The sequence below is a fragment of the Centroberyx gerrardi genome, chromosome 2 (genome assembly GCF_048128805.1).
Source record: "Centroberyx gerrardi isolate f3 chromosome 2, fCenGer3.hap1.cur.20231027, whole genome shotgun sequence".
Classification (NCBI taxonomy): domain Eukaryota; kingdom Metazoa; phylum Chordata; class Actinopteri; order Beryciformes; family Berycidae; genus Centroberyx; species Centroberyx gerrardi.
In genome coordinates this window covers 26,183,540-26,201,046 of record NC_135998.1, presented here as the reverse complement: position 1 = coordinate 26,201,046, position 17,507 = coordinate 26,183,540, and the positions used below count along the sequence as shown (strand labels likewise).

Genomic DNA, 17,507 nt, shown 5'->3' with positions numbered 1-17,507 from the left:
GGGGCTAGAGTGTGCTAAACTAAAGGGATGGGTTTCCAAACAGCCTAAGTCAGTCCTAATGATGTAGGCAACATAAGTGATAGATGAAAAAGAGGAATGCATGCTTCCATAAGGTATATTCATTAAAGTAAAAAAAAACCATCCCCACTACCCTACTCACACACACACTCACGCACACACACACACACACACACACACAAAAGAACAGCTAACACAAGACTCTGAGAGCATTGCTTTTAATTATAAGGTTTTAAATGTACACCCGTTTTCTTACAAATTAGGTAAAAAAACAGATTTATATAAAAAAAATTGCTTGTGCATGTTTTCATAATGTCTTTTCCATTTGGTTATTGCTGTATATAATAGCTGTTACTTGTACATTTTATGCTTAGTTTGTTAAAGTTGCAATAAGCCCACTGTGATGTTAAGACTATGAAAATTACAGCATTGTCACTTAATTTCTTATTACCTATACCCATTAATAAACAAGCAGCGTTTATTTGACCTTTTCTGTTTGAAAAAGTGTTGCAAAAGTAAAAGAAAAATTCCCCAAAATAAGGGTACTGACCCGTAAACCATTAAATCCTTCCACTGAATTAAAAGAGGCAATTATTGGTTCATTGAAAAACACTGTAAGACAGTATGCTGCTTGGACATCACAATTAATTCTCTTTCAAAAACACATTCATACGGTTGGATGGACTAAAGACTTCGCTAAGCATTCTCACATGAATACTGAGGATCTTCTGAAATGAGGAGTTGTTTTAGCAACTTCCTCCTCATCAAGTGACCAGGCAGAAAGAGGAAGATGTGACGATGTGTGTCACTGTAAACAGACTACAATCGTCACATTCCACTCAGGACGGAAACAGCTCGATACATGGAACACACATCATGATTTTTTCCAGCACCACTTCAGCCTTTTTCTTCATCACAGTCCCATACTCATTCACAGTAATTCAGAGTGCGATGGTTGGTGATATTAGTTCTTAATTAGCTTGTGTAGGAAAGCCTGTGAGCAACTGGTTTGACGGCCGGTTCGTCCTTATGCTTTGCCCTTGGCTTTCTTCTGCAGCCGGGTCCTTGTGGGCTCGGTGAGGACCAGCGGCTCTTGGACCACCATGGCTGGGTATTTCCTCCCCAGCAGCTCCACCTCCACCTTCTGGCCGACGGAGCAAAGCTCCACAGGCAGGTAGGCGAAGGCCAGGCTCTGCTGGGTGCTGTAGCTGTAGGCTCCGGACGTCGTGTTGCCGACCACCTGAGGGGAAACATGAGGAACATTTGGTCATTTAGGATAATCAGAGAACAAACATGTTCAAATCACACCTACTCAATCAATACAGAGTTTTGGTGTTGCTAACCTTGCCATTGTGCCAGATGGTCTCGTTGCCCTCGGGGTCGACATCATCCGTATCCATGGTGATGTAGGACAGCTTCCTCTTCAAGCCCTTGGCTTTAATCTCCTGCAGGGCTGCCTTGCCAATAAAGTCAGCAGGCTGGACAAACACGGACAAATATAATGTTTATTCACCTGAGGTTATGACTTAATTCATAGCTACAGAAGAGACACACCATGCAATCTTGGATCTAAACCATACAGTAAATCTATATAACATTATATTTATAAACATATAGTGTATAAATAACTGAATGGAAATTAAAAACAAATAGATGAATGGTTACCTTGTTCAGTTTGATGAAATAGTCCAATCCAGCCTCAAGAGGATTGGTATCACAGTTCATCTTTAAAGATCAACAAGAACATCCCCTCAGCAATAAAAACTGTCTTTTTTAAGCTTTGTGAAAAAATTAGTCATTCATAACCTGTGCTATTCAAATCCAGTGTGTGTGTGTGTGTGTGTGTGTGTGTGTGTGTGTGTACCTCAGCTCCCCAGCCTCTAAAGCCCTTCTCCAGTCTAAGGGAGGACATGGCATAGGTGCCAAAATTATCAATGCCTTCATCTTGTCCTGCCTCCATGATGGCCTGGTACACTGCTGTCATGTTCTTCTGTTCAATGTACAGCTCCCAACCCAGCTCGCCTGGGGAGCACACACACACACACACACACACACACACACACACACACACACACACACATACACACACACACACACACACACAAAGTATGTTGTTAGGAAAACAGTTGCATTACCTTTAGCAATTGCATCTTGTCTTGACTTTATAAACTGTACAGTACCGGTGTAGGAGATCCTGATGGCTCGGACAGGAATGCCACCTAGCTGGATGGACTTGCAGTGCAGGAACTTGAATCCTGCATCACTCAAATCTGCATCTGTCAGTTTCTGGAGAACCTTACGGGAGTTTGGTCCAGCGACACCCAGCACCCCCATATCTTCTGTCACATTGCTGATGTCCACATCGAAGCCGCCATCTGCAGCTTCTGTCTCTATCCACCTGGAGTTGATTTAAAATCAGCAGAGAAAATGTTCAGCATACAGAAATTGAACTTGTTTACCCAGAAGTTATCCACATTTTAAGTTCTCCAGACACAATGGTAGACAATATATTGCATCATTATAGTACGTATTGCACACTTAATGCATTTCAATGTATTTGTACAATTGACAAATGCATTATATACAATTTCATAGATGCATGTATCAGTTATTTTCCATATTCCCCATATTGCCACATTGCACACAGCCAGTGTGTTCTAAATAATGTGGGCCTATATAACCTCCAGGACCTGCTGATCTGCTACCACTGGGGGTCGCTGTGTAGCATGAAACGATAGACTCCCTCAGGCTGTGGGTGACAGATGAACGTTCTCATGTACTGCTTCCTGATTGGAGCAAATGGAGGGGTGTTGTTTTTAACAGCTGCTATTAGGATTTAGGTTTCTGGCAAATAAAACACTCGGTGTTACTTTGTGGTTCAGCTGGTCAGATCACTGTTATACAGCACAGCTTTAGACTCAACTGGATTAGTTTTGGGTGTGTGTGTGACTATGAACTGCGGACGGTTTTGCTCCTCTGTAAGATCATGCATCCTGTGTTATGTACAGGGGAACTGAATGTTGGACTGTTTCTCTGCCGGTGTGTGTGCAGTGTGTTTGTGTGTGCAGTGTTTCCCATATAATGTTAATATTTGTGCAGCCCGCTATGGTAAATTTTGCCACCCAAGTGAATTTTTGTTCAAGTTAGATTTATTTATTTTGGGTGCTAGGATGCACTAAAATAGCATTCAAACCTGGCAAGTCTTGTCAATGTAGTGTAGTAGTATTGAAGTATTGAAAGTGTGTTGGTGAACTACAATGACCATAATTCATTGCGTCTAGCACGAGTCACATTTGTGTGCTAACAAAGGCTGCATAGGGCGGCAAAGTTTTAAACGTAGCACATATACCAAACAGGTAACCCATTAATAATTAGCTAACAAACATCAGATGGGACTATAACGGATAGCTAATGCTGCAGTAGAAGTTAACTAAAGCTACCCTCATTAGCTTATACTAGAGTGAGAAATGTGCACATGCACACGGTTGGATGCGTCTCACCTGAGGTCATGCAGCTCCGAACCCGAGCCTGTGATAAGCAGAAACTCTCCTGGTGCCAGCTGGGTGATGGTGACCTCGGCATAGACTCTCCCAGTGGGAGTCAACATGTGGCTGATATTAGTCAGGCCCACCTGAAAGCACACAGGGCAGAGACAGGGACAAAGACAGAGGGAGACAAATTTCAGAGCATTGCCCCATGTTCCACTACTTTTAATGATAGTTTTGTCATCATGTACGGTAGGAAAGTGTCTTGTCAACTTGAGGCATGGTATCATTGAAAGGTGTAGTAAAAGTATTAAGTAATCATTTTACATTTACAGGTACAGCAAGTGAAAATTCAACCCGACGTTAGTCGACAAGTCAGTAAGACGAAGCGAGTGTTCTACCTTGGGCATGGTGTTGGCGAACACACGGTCCAACAACTTGTGCGAGTCCTTCCCCTTCACTATGAACTTTCCAAACGGCGTCAGGTCGATCACTCCCACCTTCTCCATCACCAGCTTACACTCCCTGCCAACCGGTCTGAACCAGTTGGTACGGCGGAAACTGGGCCTGGGGCACAGCACAAAAGCCATGTTATTTTCTCATTTGGGTCTAATACTTAACTGAGTAGCAACTTTCTACCAAATGTTTTCTTTCATTGGCTTCAATGCATAATGCACAATTGATGCAAAAGTATGACTAATACATAAAGTTCTAATGCAAGCACTGAATCATAATCTATTGCCTGTAAGACTTAAGGTTGTTACAGCATATAAAAGATATAGCATTGCACACAGCTGGGACAGATTAAAGATTAAGCACTGGTAGGTGATAAAAGAGTTGCATAATGAGAACTGGGGCCATATACAGCCTATATTTTTACACGAGGTAAACTCCATGTCACAGATATGAGCAACTACAAGTAAGCAACTACAATTGATTCTACATGCTAGGTTTGGCAAGATTCCAAACATTTCTCGGGTTATCTAAAAAAAAAATACATGTTATCATGCGGTTTTAAATAATGTCATGGTGCATATTTAGAGAATCAGATTCTTCACAGCGCCAAGTAGTGTCCAGCACAGTTGTCTGCATGTGCTGTTGAATATTAGCAGCGGTCCTGATCCTTCAGTGTTGTATCTAAATGCTGCTATTGTGCTGCTGCTTGAAGCAAACTCTTAAACTCTGTGTGGTGAGCTCATTTCAGCACCACTTGTCAGAACTGACTGATATATTTACAGGATCTGTGTGTGTGTGTGTGTGTGTGTGTGTGTGTGTGTACGTGTGTGTGGGGGTGGGTGGCTGTTCTACTCTGCTTTGCTACCAGCAGATACATCTGGAGGACAACCCTCCCATCTCAAAAAGAGAGAACATTGCATCCTCGAACATTTACTCTTACTTACACTCAGGAGACAATACAGTTAGGACACTGGCTTTAGATAGCTATATGGCAGCTGCAATTTTATGTTCTATGTTTCCACCGGAAACAAGTCGCTGACTTTCTCCATTGCTGTGTACCGGCACAACAGTCGAGCATGATTGCAATGTACTCATTACCCAACCACAGATGGTGATAGGGTGTTGTAGAATGGTAAGTGGTTGTGGTGTGGCTCTAGGGCAGGAATGTGCGATGCCTGGCTTAGAGGACTGCAGCAGCAGTCAGCCATTAAAACAAAGCACAAAAGACAGTTAAGAAGCAAGAGTAAAAACCGTTAGGGAAGCTTGTTAAGTTGTTTACCTCTCTCAATGACTGCTAATGAATGTTCATTGTTGTTGTAGCGTGTTGTTCTTGCTGTAAGATAGGTATGGGTGGGGTCTTGCCAATCAAACCAAAGCTGACTGGATGTCTTACTTGTATCCAATGTCGTCTCCAGACTTGTAGAACCAGTGAGGCTGTTCCCAGCCAGCGTGAAAACCCATGGATGCCTTGTCCTTGAGCAGTTCATACACGCCACTTGTGCGGCAGGTTGGACGGCCTGCAAAACGCTCCTCCTTCGGGTAACCCACTAGAGAGATGGACAGAGGAGGGAAGGGAAGAGTATGTGGTGACAGTAAAAAGAGAAGGGATTGTGTAATCAAGGATGAACCGTCATTGACTTGGTTTGCTTTAAGGAGAAAGTACTGGGATCCTCTTCTTACCCACATTGTTGTAGCCATAGGATTCTCTCGCTTTGATACACATGTAAGGTACATCAGTCCATTTTCCATAGCGGTTGGGGTCACATTCGATCAGGTCGTAGGGAGGTTCTCCAGTCCTAATCCAGTCACTCAGGAACTTACCAATACCACCGGCATGGATCACTCCATACCTGGACACATGAAGTCCATGCATTGAACGTTTCCAGTCAGCCACAATCTACTAATGTGCTAACCAAATCCCTATCCTGCAGATTCCAATCCTTCCACACATACCCAAATCCAATGGCAGTCCAGTAGTTGCGTGCTCCATGGTGTGGCCCAACCATGGGCAGCAGGTCAGGGGTGTAGGTGATTGGTCCAGACACAATATTGATTATGTCAGCATTCTTCAACACAGGGACCATCTCCATGGCCATCTCAACATGGTCCATGATCCTGTCCAGGTCCGATTCGAACAGCTCCTTACCGAAACCTGCGGCACACACATACAGCGTCAGAAGACTGGTAACAAGACAGGCAGGAAGACAAACAGAAGTGTTAGTTGTTGAACAGAGACAAGTCGCATAGGCCCAGATCTACAAAGAGTGCAAACCATTTCCATTTGTAAAAAGAGTAAGTTCGGAAGCATTGCTCCAGTTCTGCTTTCGATTTACCAATATCCATTGGGTCAATAAATTAATTTTAGGTCACTGTCAAAACAAAGTAGCTATGAGAAAAATTGTGACCAAAAAAAAGATAAAATAAAGCAGGTCAATCTGGGGGATTAAATTCTGCCATGATTGACACACCTCAAAGTGCATATACATTTTGTTAAAAGTGCAACGTTTCTGTGCCCCAGTTACCTGTATAATTTAGCTGAATAAAATGTTAGCAAGCCTGGTTAGTAGGCCAAGATCTTCCATTTTGATGGGCGCAAAATAATAAGCACACATGCAAACTTTAGTGGATCCAGGCCACAAAGCTTTGTGCATGACAGACAGACAGATAGACAGACGGGCAGACAGACAGACAGACGGGCAGACAGGCAGACAGACAGACAGACAGACAGGCAGACAGACAGGCAGACAGGCAGGCAGGCAGACAGACAGACAGACAGGCAGGCAGACAGACAGGCAGACAGGCAGGCAGGCAAGCAGGCAGACAGACAGACAGACAGACAGGCAGACAGACAGGCAGACAGGCAGGCAGGCAAGCAGGCAGACAGACAGGCAGACAGGCAGGCAGGCAAGCAGGCAGACAGACAGACAGACAGGCAGACAGACAGGCAGACAGACAGACAGACAGGCAGGCAGACAGACAGGCAGACAGGCAGGCAGGCAAGCAGGCAGACAGACAGACAGACAGACAGGCAGACAGACAGGCAGACAGGCAGGCAGACAGGCAGGCAGGCAAGCAGGCAGACAGACAGACAGACAGACAGACAGGCAGGCAGACAGGCAGACAAACAGGCAGACAGACAGGCAGGCAGACAGGCAGACAGACAGACAGGCAGACGGACGGACAGACAGGCAGACAGACGGACGGACGGACGGACGGACAGACAGGCAGACGGACGGACGGACGGACGGACGGACAGACAGGCGGACGGACGGACGGACGGACGGACGGACGGACGGACAGACAGGCAGACAGACAGACAGACAGACAGACAGACAGGCAGACAGACAGACAGACAGACAGACAGACAGGCAGACAGGCAGGCAGGCAGGCAGGCAGACAGACAGACAGGCAGACAGACAGACAGACAGACAGACAGACAGACAGGCAGGCAGACAGGCAGACGGACAGACGGACAGACGGACAGACAGGCAGACAGGCAGGCAGGCAAGCAGGCAGACAGACAGACAGACAGACAGACAGGCAGACAGACAGGCAGACGGACGGACGGACGGACGGACAGACAGGCAGACGGACGGACGGACGGACGGACGGACGGACAGACAGGCAGACAGACAGACAGACAGACAGACAGACAGACAGGCAGACAGACAGACAGGCAGACAGGCAGGCAGGCAGGCAGGCAGACAGACAGACAGACAGACAGACAGGCAGACAGGCAGACAGACAGGCAGACAGACAGGCAGACAGGCAGGCAGGCAAGCAGGCAGACAGACAGACAGACAGACAGACAGACAGACAGGCAGGCAGACAGGCAGACAGACAGACGGACAGACGGACAGACAGGCAGACAGGCAGGCAGGCAAGCAGGCAGACAGACAGACAGACAGACAGACAGACAGGCAGACAGACAGACAGACGGACGGACAGACAGGCAGACAGGCAGACAGACAGGCAGACAGACAGACAGACAGTCAGACCTGGAGGCACGCCGTCTCTGACCCAGGAGTCCTGTAGCACCATCTTCTCCATCCTTTCGTACGGTCCAAACAGCAGGCCGTCTCTTTCCTGACGCAGATAGTAGGAGCCCTCCAGGTCTCTGATCACAGGCAGCTCAGTCTTCAGAGCCTTCACCTCTGGCACTGTGGCTGTCACTACGTACTGGTGATGCACTGGGATGGTGGGGTGTTCGAACCCAATCAACTTTCCCACCTCCCGGGCCCAGAACCCTGTCAACCAATATATATGTATTAGATTAATTAATTAAATCATAATACCACTGAATTTTATCTTTGACACATGCATTCCTATACACCGTAACCGTTGTTTCTGTTATTGACAAATAATGACTGGAGTGTCCAATAAATAACATGTTATTTATGAAACCGAGTAGTATTTTCTTCAAATGCTGGTTGCAATTTAGGTTGTATTCGCTAAAAATAATTAGCATGTATGTCGTCAACAAGTGATCAGAAAATGTCAGTACATAACGTCCTGTGATTTTAAGATGAACTGAGACTCAACTGAACTGAGACTCAGGAATGCAGAATACACTTCATGTACAAATACAGAAGTAAACACATGCGCAAACACGTTCAGACACAAATAGACACACACACACACTCACACACACACAAAAGTGGCTATACGCCCAGTTTGGCATGTACGTGTAAGCAGACATTATAGTGTTGATTTAGTGTCTGTCAACCACAGGGAAGGGAAAACAAACTTAAGAATAGAAGCTTTTACAAACACACCAAGGCTCTATTGTTTTATCATCCCGGCATTTAGAGGATCAGAACAGAGGAGCCCATAAAATACTGAGAAATTGCAACCAAATGTATGATGGTGTAAAAGCGCTGATGCCGTATGAGTGCATGTGGAGACATTGTGTATGCTTGAGGAGCTAAAAGAGTTACATTCCTCACCATGGCTCCACAGACCTTTTCCAACAGATGACTGATGTGTCATTGTAAACGCATTTCTCAATAAGCTTACCAGCTGCCACTATTTTACTATTTTGACACGTGGTATGAAACCAGTCGGCCTCAGTTGCCTCAGTGGTCTACAGTCATTTCAATTATGTAACAGCGGTATTTCACTGACTGGCTCCCTGTTATCTGTCTCTCCCACTGTTGCGGAATGCTGTCTTGGTGAAGTACATGTAAGACCCAAAGCCGCAGGCTGAAATGGAAATCAGGATGGATAAACAGCCCTGACATAACATTATTTCTGAACTGCTGGTTCAGGGCTTTCTTACTCTCTATATGCAGTGGTTCCCAATGTGGGGTCTGGGGACCACCAGGGGGCCAGGAGAGGGTCCCCAGCAGTTTAATGTTACTATTATTTCACTCACTAGACTTTAGCACAATAACAGAATGTATAAGAGTGACTGTATTAAAATGACCAAATACCAAATTATGACCATGGTCTAATACATATCTATTTTGGGGTCTTTGACATAAAAACCTTGACCTATAGCATAGCCTCAGATGGCATACACATTACACACTAACAGTTAAGGTCTTCAGCCACACAACAGATATTATGCTTTGTGAGTCTGTAAGTGGGACATGTGACTATAACCTAGATCAGTGTGGACCTCGTGCCAACTCAGCTGCTTGGACCTACAGTGTAAGGCCTCAACCAGCTGAAACACAGGGAGAATCTTGTAACCCCTGCTCTTGATTTCTACTATCTTCCAAGTGTGGTTCTAATATACAGTATGTTGCTGTACAAAATGAAAGTATCTATTGCCATATGAAGAGACAGTCCAAATATGCTATATATGGTATTCATTTGGATTTTTCTCTCAAATGTCTGTAATAGCCTGCATAGCAGCAACAATATACAGTAAGCATATGTATATCTATACTGTAGGTATCTTTTAGCATAACACCCCCTTTTTTTATATGTAAATGCTCCATATCTGAACTTTATCCTGAGGCAGGAGCGGGCAGGGTGGAGGTGGGGGGTGGGGGGTTGAGGTCCACATACCCTACATCCAGATAAGGTCCCAGGCAGTTTGGGCAAGAGCTGAGCTGTGGAGGAGAGTTTTTACCAGCATGTTTACCAGATCTCTGCACACAGGGCCGATTCACTGGGCTTCCCAGGAATAGTGCTCTAATGAATGGACTCAACAAGTTCAAATAAAGCTACTTCTGAAATAAGTTCTGCCATGTCTACATCAGCTGACTACACCCACCGTTAAACTCTGTTTGTGTCCCTATTCATGACCCTGAGTTATATCATAATAAGGCAAATTCTTTCTAAAAGGTCATTAATTAAAGTCATTTTGTCCTTTTGGTGAAATACTTGTGTCCATTTTGTGTCAATGAAATCAAGAGAATATAGCACATTTTGTGAAACGGACACTTAATTCGGTACTCAAGGCTGCATATTATGGGACACAAGCCCTTATTATGAAGGTCTGCAAGAGCATATTATAAACTAGCACTCGCCCAGGGGTCAAAGGAACCCCCTCTTCATTCATTAATGGGTCACAAGGCCAATACAGCCAAACTGATCCTGTGGGGTGACATTCTAGGAGACATGACCTTCAACCTTATAGTAGGCTCCCATTGGTCGGGGGGCTAAACACTCGTATCGGGAAGTGGGGGTACTGCCTGTGTTCCACACAATGCTACAGTTTGAGTTCCCACTGTCAATAGAAATTACAAAAACAAGATGTGGGGGAGGGAGATAATGGCTGGAGGCCTTGTGGAGGAAAGAGAAGAGAATGGGTAAGAAATGTGAAGAAGGGAGGAGGTAAAAGCAGCCTAGAAGGTCACTATAAAGGAAGATGAGGGGATTTTAAGCTATAGCATAGGGAAAAGGAGGAGAAGAACATCTGAGGGGAAAAGGGAAGACAGAGAGGACGGGGGGGGTAATGTTACAGGGTGAACATGGGAGAGAAAGAAGGAAAGAGGCAGAGACTCTTCCAGCGCTACACCAGTACCTCAGGATCTGCTCTCCCATTGAAGTTATTTTGGCAAACCGCAAAGCAGAAGCATCTGTTGTAAATTGTACCCCCCCCCCCCCCCCCAACATACACACACACACACACACACACACACACACACACACACACAAAGGAAAAGCAGTGACCTTAAGTAAACTCTACAAATAGCTTGTCTTGCAGAATTTTGTGGCAGCATTTTCAAGAGCCTCAAATAGGCAGTGAAGCCTTTACGTTAGAAAAGTGGGCTTGTGGCTGGAAGGTCACCGGTTTGAATCCCCAGACAGGCTAGGGAAACCGAGGTGAGGAAAGTGAATGAGTCATTATCTTCCCTCCTTCAACATCTACTGTTAAGGTGCCCTTGAGCAAGGCACTTAGGCCCCAGACTCCTCCCGTGGGGTTTTCTACTGTTCAGTGAAGACTGGTTGTACTAGCAGCTGGAGTGAACATGTGTAACTGTGTGTGAAGCTGGGCCCTGCTGGAAAAAGCATGCATACTCAGCAAACTTTCTCTGGATAAATACAAATTATAAAAATAAATGTAAGAAAATTACCTTCAAAGTGCCAACTACTAGTTTAGGTATGACAGAGGCAATGTTGATACAAATCCACTAAGCTAAACTTCAAACTCATAAACGTCAGTTTGAAGAGAAAAGTCCTGTGGAAATTTTAGCCTCTGGATCTAAAAGTTTGTTCTCTTTAATTAAAAAAAAAGGAAATCATCAAAATGAGCATCAGCATGAAAATGTTAAAACTTCTGTCAGGAGGTGTGCATGTGCTGCTGCTTCAGGATTGGATGAAATCTGAACTGTTGGCCTGTTTGGACTGGCTGATGGACAAACTAAAGGCAAAAGGCCAATGAAGGCCATTAATGCCTTCAGCTACATTAGACAATGTACAACTAAGGGAGGGATAAACTCTGGAAGAAAACGCGAATGCAGCTGTATAACATGTTCTCTGCAAGGCCTATATAATGCTATCGACAGGCCTTACTGTACCCAGTTCGTGTGAGATCATTTTCATGAGTTCATGCATTGCAGCAACTGCCAAGTATTATCAAAATGCATGCACATCTGCATGTCATTCCTGTCATTCATATTTATATTAATTTAGCAGTTGCAGTTACTATTCATTTGTAACTGATTGGAATTGCAGAACATTTTTACTGTCTGGAAAGAACTTTTGCAGGAAACTTGCATAGTATCCTCTAAAGACCGAGGAAAGAGAGAAGGGAGAGATCAAGGCAAAATTCCTGAACCTTGCAAGATAAACAGCAGCAGCAGGGGAAGGGGAGATTCTGCCAACAAAATCCCCCTAGAACTGGTATGACCCAGTTCAAGCCAAATAACCCCTTTCTCTGAACTCTGCAAGCACTGGCCTGCTTGCTCAAAGGTCCCTGGTTGTAGGGTGTCTGCAGATAATATCATTTATTGACCAATGAGTAGAGAATATGTCTGCACTGTGGTGGCATTCTTTTTGCGCAAACCTCATGTCTTCACTGCATGACAGTTTTGGTTGTCATAATTAAAACAGCAGAAATTGGGAGTAACAAAATAGTTGCTAACAAGGTTTAGCTGCATCTCTTTGCCTGCGAGTACAGCAGACTGCAGTGATCATTACCTGAGAGTCTCATTTTAGCACGGGACTTTCCACCTTTCTGTTAGCAGGAGATACTATGTAACTTACTAACATACTACAAAAAAGCACATCACACAGTAAAATTCAATGTCTTCTAATGCGCGTTTCAGTTAAGCCTTAAGTCTATTTTGCTGTGCTGATATTTGAAGAAATGACAACTTTAAGTAGCAGGGAAAATAGTGTCATATGCTGAGAGGAACAAATTGCTAATTTGAAAGTCGCATTATTAAGATGACTGAAAAGGAATGATTGCATTAAATGCTTATATGCACTGTAGGCTGTTGCAGCTGGTTGCATTTTATCACATGGTGTGTTTTAGTGGTAAATTATTAAACTTCATTAGTGAAAACGAGAGAGGTTAAAAGAGGTACTTTGAATTTTAAACGAATTACATGCTCCTCTCATGATTTTATTTTGAATGGAGAGTATATTTCCATGTACCTTACTCATTAAGCCAATAATAAGTTATATGTTGAATTAATTTCAGTTTTCGACATGCTAATGCACAGAGACAAACACTAGGGGCAGGGGAGAGAGGGAGATCATTCCAGACCAGCAAGTACTCACTTCCTACACTGTCTGCCACTGCAAATGTGTAATTTGTAGTGTAAGCAATTGCAAAGTGCTGCGCTTAACAAATCAGCCAGCTACAGACCAGCCCATATGATCTATCATTTTTAAACGTGACATAACACAAATGTTACAGCTTCTAAAAGTTGCTGTTCAGTTTATAAAAAATAGATGAATATATCAGGGAAATTTGTCAAAACAAAGGAAGGAAAAATAGTAAATTAAACTAAAACTGAACTAAAACGCATTTTTCTGGTTTTCACTTGAGCAGACGCATCAAGGGTTGACATGTCTTGTCATACTTTCAGAGTGTGTTCAGCCATTGAAAAACACAGAAGACACTGCCAGTGCATTAAGAGCAGATGTACAAGCATAACATGAATGTTCAAATACAAACCTGTTGCATTGACAATGCGATTGGCACGGACTGTCCCGTGAGGAGTCTGGACATCCCACTTGCCGTCGGAGGTCGGGGTGAGGCCGGACACCGGGGCTTGGTTGTAGATCTGGGCACCATACATGCGTGCCCCAGCAGCCAGAGCCATAGTCAGAGAGTAAGGGTCAATGTGGCCGTCTCCTGGGTTGTACAGACCTGCGATCACCTGAAAATGTACATAAACTCTCATATAACATGTACACAAATACATCATATTCATCACCATTGATGGTGTCCATTAAAAATGTTGATAAATGATAATAGAAAATATGTTGATAAAAAGTTTCTTAAACATAAAGCACTAGTACAAACTGGTCATTCTTGGCCCATCTCAACTTCACATATTTCAGCTGATGACATGAAGCTCCTCAACTAATTTAACATGCCAATGGCCCATAAACACAATGCATGCACTCATCCTGGAATTAACTTACATTTTTCACAGAAATATGTCACCCTGTCTGTTTTCAATGTTTTTAAGTACTAATAAGTTTTAATAGTTTTAATAAAAAATTTGCTCAATTGTACAGTAGGTCTTGTGTCGCTAAATTTATTTTATTTTTATTTTATTGAACCTTTATTTTAAAGAACAATCAGTAATATTTTCCTGGCTCATTGCACAAAATCACCATAATATGTCAGCGGGGGTTCGCAGGTGTTGTTGATCAGTGCCAGTCACCTCAATGGCTGCTGAGGTTTCAAGCTTTCTAAACAAGCAGTCCGGCACGTCCGCTCTGTTTTGGTGGAAATTCTCCGCCCCCCCCGGGTATTTCAATGTACGCACGAGCTCCGCCCCCTGCACTACCCCCCTTGCATTCAGAACTTCTTTCAGTTTCATTTGCACAACCATGGAAGAAAATAGGGACAAAGTTTGAGAACAGGCAAACACTAAAGAATCTACTTATATAACTGAGGCACAGTTACCAGCCAGTGTGGCGGCTGATTGTTATTGATTAATCCGCCAAAAACACATTTTTTGGCACTTGGCGGGTTTTAATTTCGGACCGTGTTGAGTCCTACTACTCTATTTCATAGTCCAACACACACCCAGCACTTCTTATTCATTCGGCGTGCTGCGGATTGCACATGGACGTCAATCCACGAGGGTTACATTCTCTATACACATGATCTGTGGTGATCTCTTTCATTTTGCATTGGTTCTGACAGACCTTGTCCATGTTGAGCAGAGGGAAAAGTTCATGGACTTTCTCTGGTTCGATAAGGAACTGCGGCGTTGGATGCCAGTGCGTGCGGGCCATCTGGTACCTCAGCTCATCCACTCGAACTGGGGTTGAAGCAATACGGATGCTACCTGGCTGGTGGAAGCCCACCGCCTACAGAGAAAGACAATATAATGAAATACAAACACACACACGGACACACACATCAAAACTGTGAAAGACGAGCAATGCACTTTACCTGTCCAGTCTCAGCCTCCAGGCTCTCATACAGTTTAATGCTGTTATAGTGAACCTTCTTGAGGTTGATCCCTGGGTGGTAGTATGTTGTCAAACCAGCCTGAAACACAAAACAAACTCCCCATCATAAATGATAATCTCAAACACACACACAAGACACATCCATGAAGACACAACATGCATACACTCCATCTTGATATCTGTAATCTGCAAGTAATCTGAAGTAACTGCCATCTCTTCTATACTAAATACATGTTGAACCAATAACTAATAGAGCAAGCACACCACTTCCCTTTAATTTGAGTGTAATAAGGAGGTCAGTGGCCCACACCATCAGCTATGTAACATCTTTGAATATTATAGAGAGGGTAACTGGATAAGGGTCATTTTCCCCTCCGACATGTGGGTAATGTATTTATAGCATTACACTGCAGTGCCTTCAAGAGAAACGGGAGGGGGGTAAAGAAGTAAGTGGGTCAACTCCTCAGATGCCTTAGAAGTCCTATATCATTGACAGCTGCCCTCGATGGCTAACAGAGAAGGCTGTAAACACCCTCACTGCTTATGAGACTGTTGAGGGAGAGCCTCTCCACAGTTGTCATTTGCAACATAACTAGGTGTACTCATTCTCTAACTATACTAAATGCCTGATTACAGTATTACTTTTGCTGATATCAACTACACAATATTCCTCTGCCCTTTCTCCCCCTCCACCATGCTATGTTGCCTTAAGGTCTGCAGCATGGGTGTTTAACCAAGTACTGGAACTTGTAAATATCTAAGAGAATGCCGCGTCACACAAAATATATGCTCAGACAGCATTCATACACATACACTCAGGCAAACAGAACTGATTAAGAAAATTGAAAAAAATATCTGAAGGTATTTTAAACATAAACACAGAGAGTGTGGCTACACATGACGACTTTCAGAATGAGAACTGAATGGACTGCAGTGTTCTGCAGCAGAAGTGGTATGTGGCACAGACCACGTTTTGTTTGACCATATGTCCACCTCCGCATTCAACATGTACTATGATCACTGCCCATAAACACAACCCTTTGGACCCCCGGGGACCCGATGCCATCAGAGAGTCCCATTGCAAGACCTACAGCGTGCCAGGTGGAGCCAGCGGTCAGCTCAGACTTCTCCAGCAGGACCACATCCTTCATGCCACCTTTGGCAAGGTGGTAGGCCACGCTGACGCCCACACAGCCACCACCAATGATGACAGTGTCTGCAGTGTCCTTCCACCGCTTTCCCAATACTGTTGATGCATCACTGAAAAGGAATTAAAGAAATCAGTAGAATTGATTAGCTCTATATAATATTCCATACACCATGATACTTGATGCACTTCACTGGACCATTTACACTATCTATCAGAGAAGATGAAAGGCTATATGCAAAACATGCAGCCATGAGCAGTCAGAGGAGCAGACATAGTAAAGTGGGCATAAGCTGTGCATGACATACAAAGTTGCATGGAACAGCAGCTGTGAAGTTATGCACGTTATTGATCTATGTGCACTGAATAGCAAACGCGGAGTGTGTCCAACTGTGACTTGTTTATTTGTTGCTTTTTCCTCGTTTGTTTTTAATCGACCGACTGAGACGTGTTTAAGGAAAATGACAAGTCAGATGTCAATATTTCTTGCGGTAAAAACGAGAGTGTCTCACCCCTCTCCAGCGTGTTTTCTTGAAGTGCAACATATAGTTCGCAGAGGAAGCCGAGCAATTCCTCGACACGCGGGTAAATGTCTCCGCACATTGATGTTGATTAGGTTAAATATCCGCGACATGGCTGAGCTAATTTAAAAAAAAAAAAGAAACAAGTATGTGCAACTCAAAGCATACTAAGCCCTCCTCTCACTAAATCCCAACGTTGTCCTGCAGCTCCAAATATCTCGATCCTGCATTAACACATGCAACAACAACGCCCACAAGTCGCGAACCAAGTCAAGACTTGGGTACAGTGAAACTTTACCCAGGTCCACCCCGTCAAGTTAACGCTTTACGTGCTGAAACGTCAAATGTGGGCCACATACTGTACCTACTAAAAAACACGGCAATAAGCAAATCTCTGAATGGTTTCAGCCTACTCGTAAATGCATCTATTAGAGTGGAATGAATAGAGACCAAAGAATGTTTTATTTGTTAATTTGTACGCATGCATTATTGAAAGCTTGCATGCATGACACCAAGAGATAGAAAAAGACATTGGTTATATATTTACTAACAACATTGATGCAAGCTCCATTTTTCCTGCAGTAAAGCTGGAAAAGGAACTAGAAAAGAGATTACTCCAGAGAGGTTATTTAGCATGTTATTTGTGTCTGAATCATGTGGTTAATTCACAAACAAAGCAGTGGTGAAATAGAGAAACACACATTTTTATCAGTTCCTGCTGTATCCAGTCCATATTTATCTCTCAGCTGTCCTTGAGCCTTTTATTGCAACACAACCCCTAAACCCCCTGGAATAGCTGCAACTGGTTTGAGCTGGGAATTT

The 17,507-nt window shown here is 43.9% G+C and overlaps 1 protein-coding gene across 1 annotated transcript; it reads right to left on the bottom strand.

The window, feature by feature from the left end:
- Positions 1-238: 238 nt before the first annotated feature.
- On the bottom strand, positions 239-16,816 carry dmgdh (dimethylglycine dehydrogenase). The gene is made up of 16 exons (XM_071901750.2): positions 16,677-16,816; positions 16,109-16,277; positions 14,998-15,096; positions 14,748-14,912; positions 13,540-13,744; positions 7,958-8,206; positions 5,913-6,111; positions 5,640-5,809; positions 5,353-5,506; positions 3,905-4,070; positions 3,519-3,649; positions 2,199-2,416; positions 1,883-2,040; positions 1,684-1,743; positions 1,362-1,496; positions 239-1,258 (listed from the first exon to the last, which is right to left on the bottom strand). Exons 1-16 carry the CDS (start codon positions 16,796-16,798, stop codon positions 1,046-1,048), a joined length of 2,613 nt encoding a protein of 870 aa, XP_071757851.2. The 5' UTR covers positions 16,799-16,816; the 3' UTR covers positions 239-1,045.
- Positions 16,817-17,507: the final 691 nt, after the last annotated feature.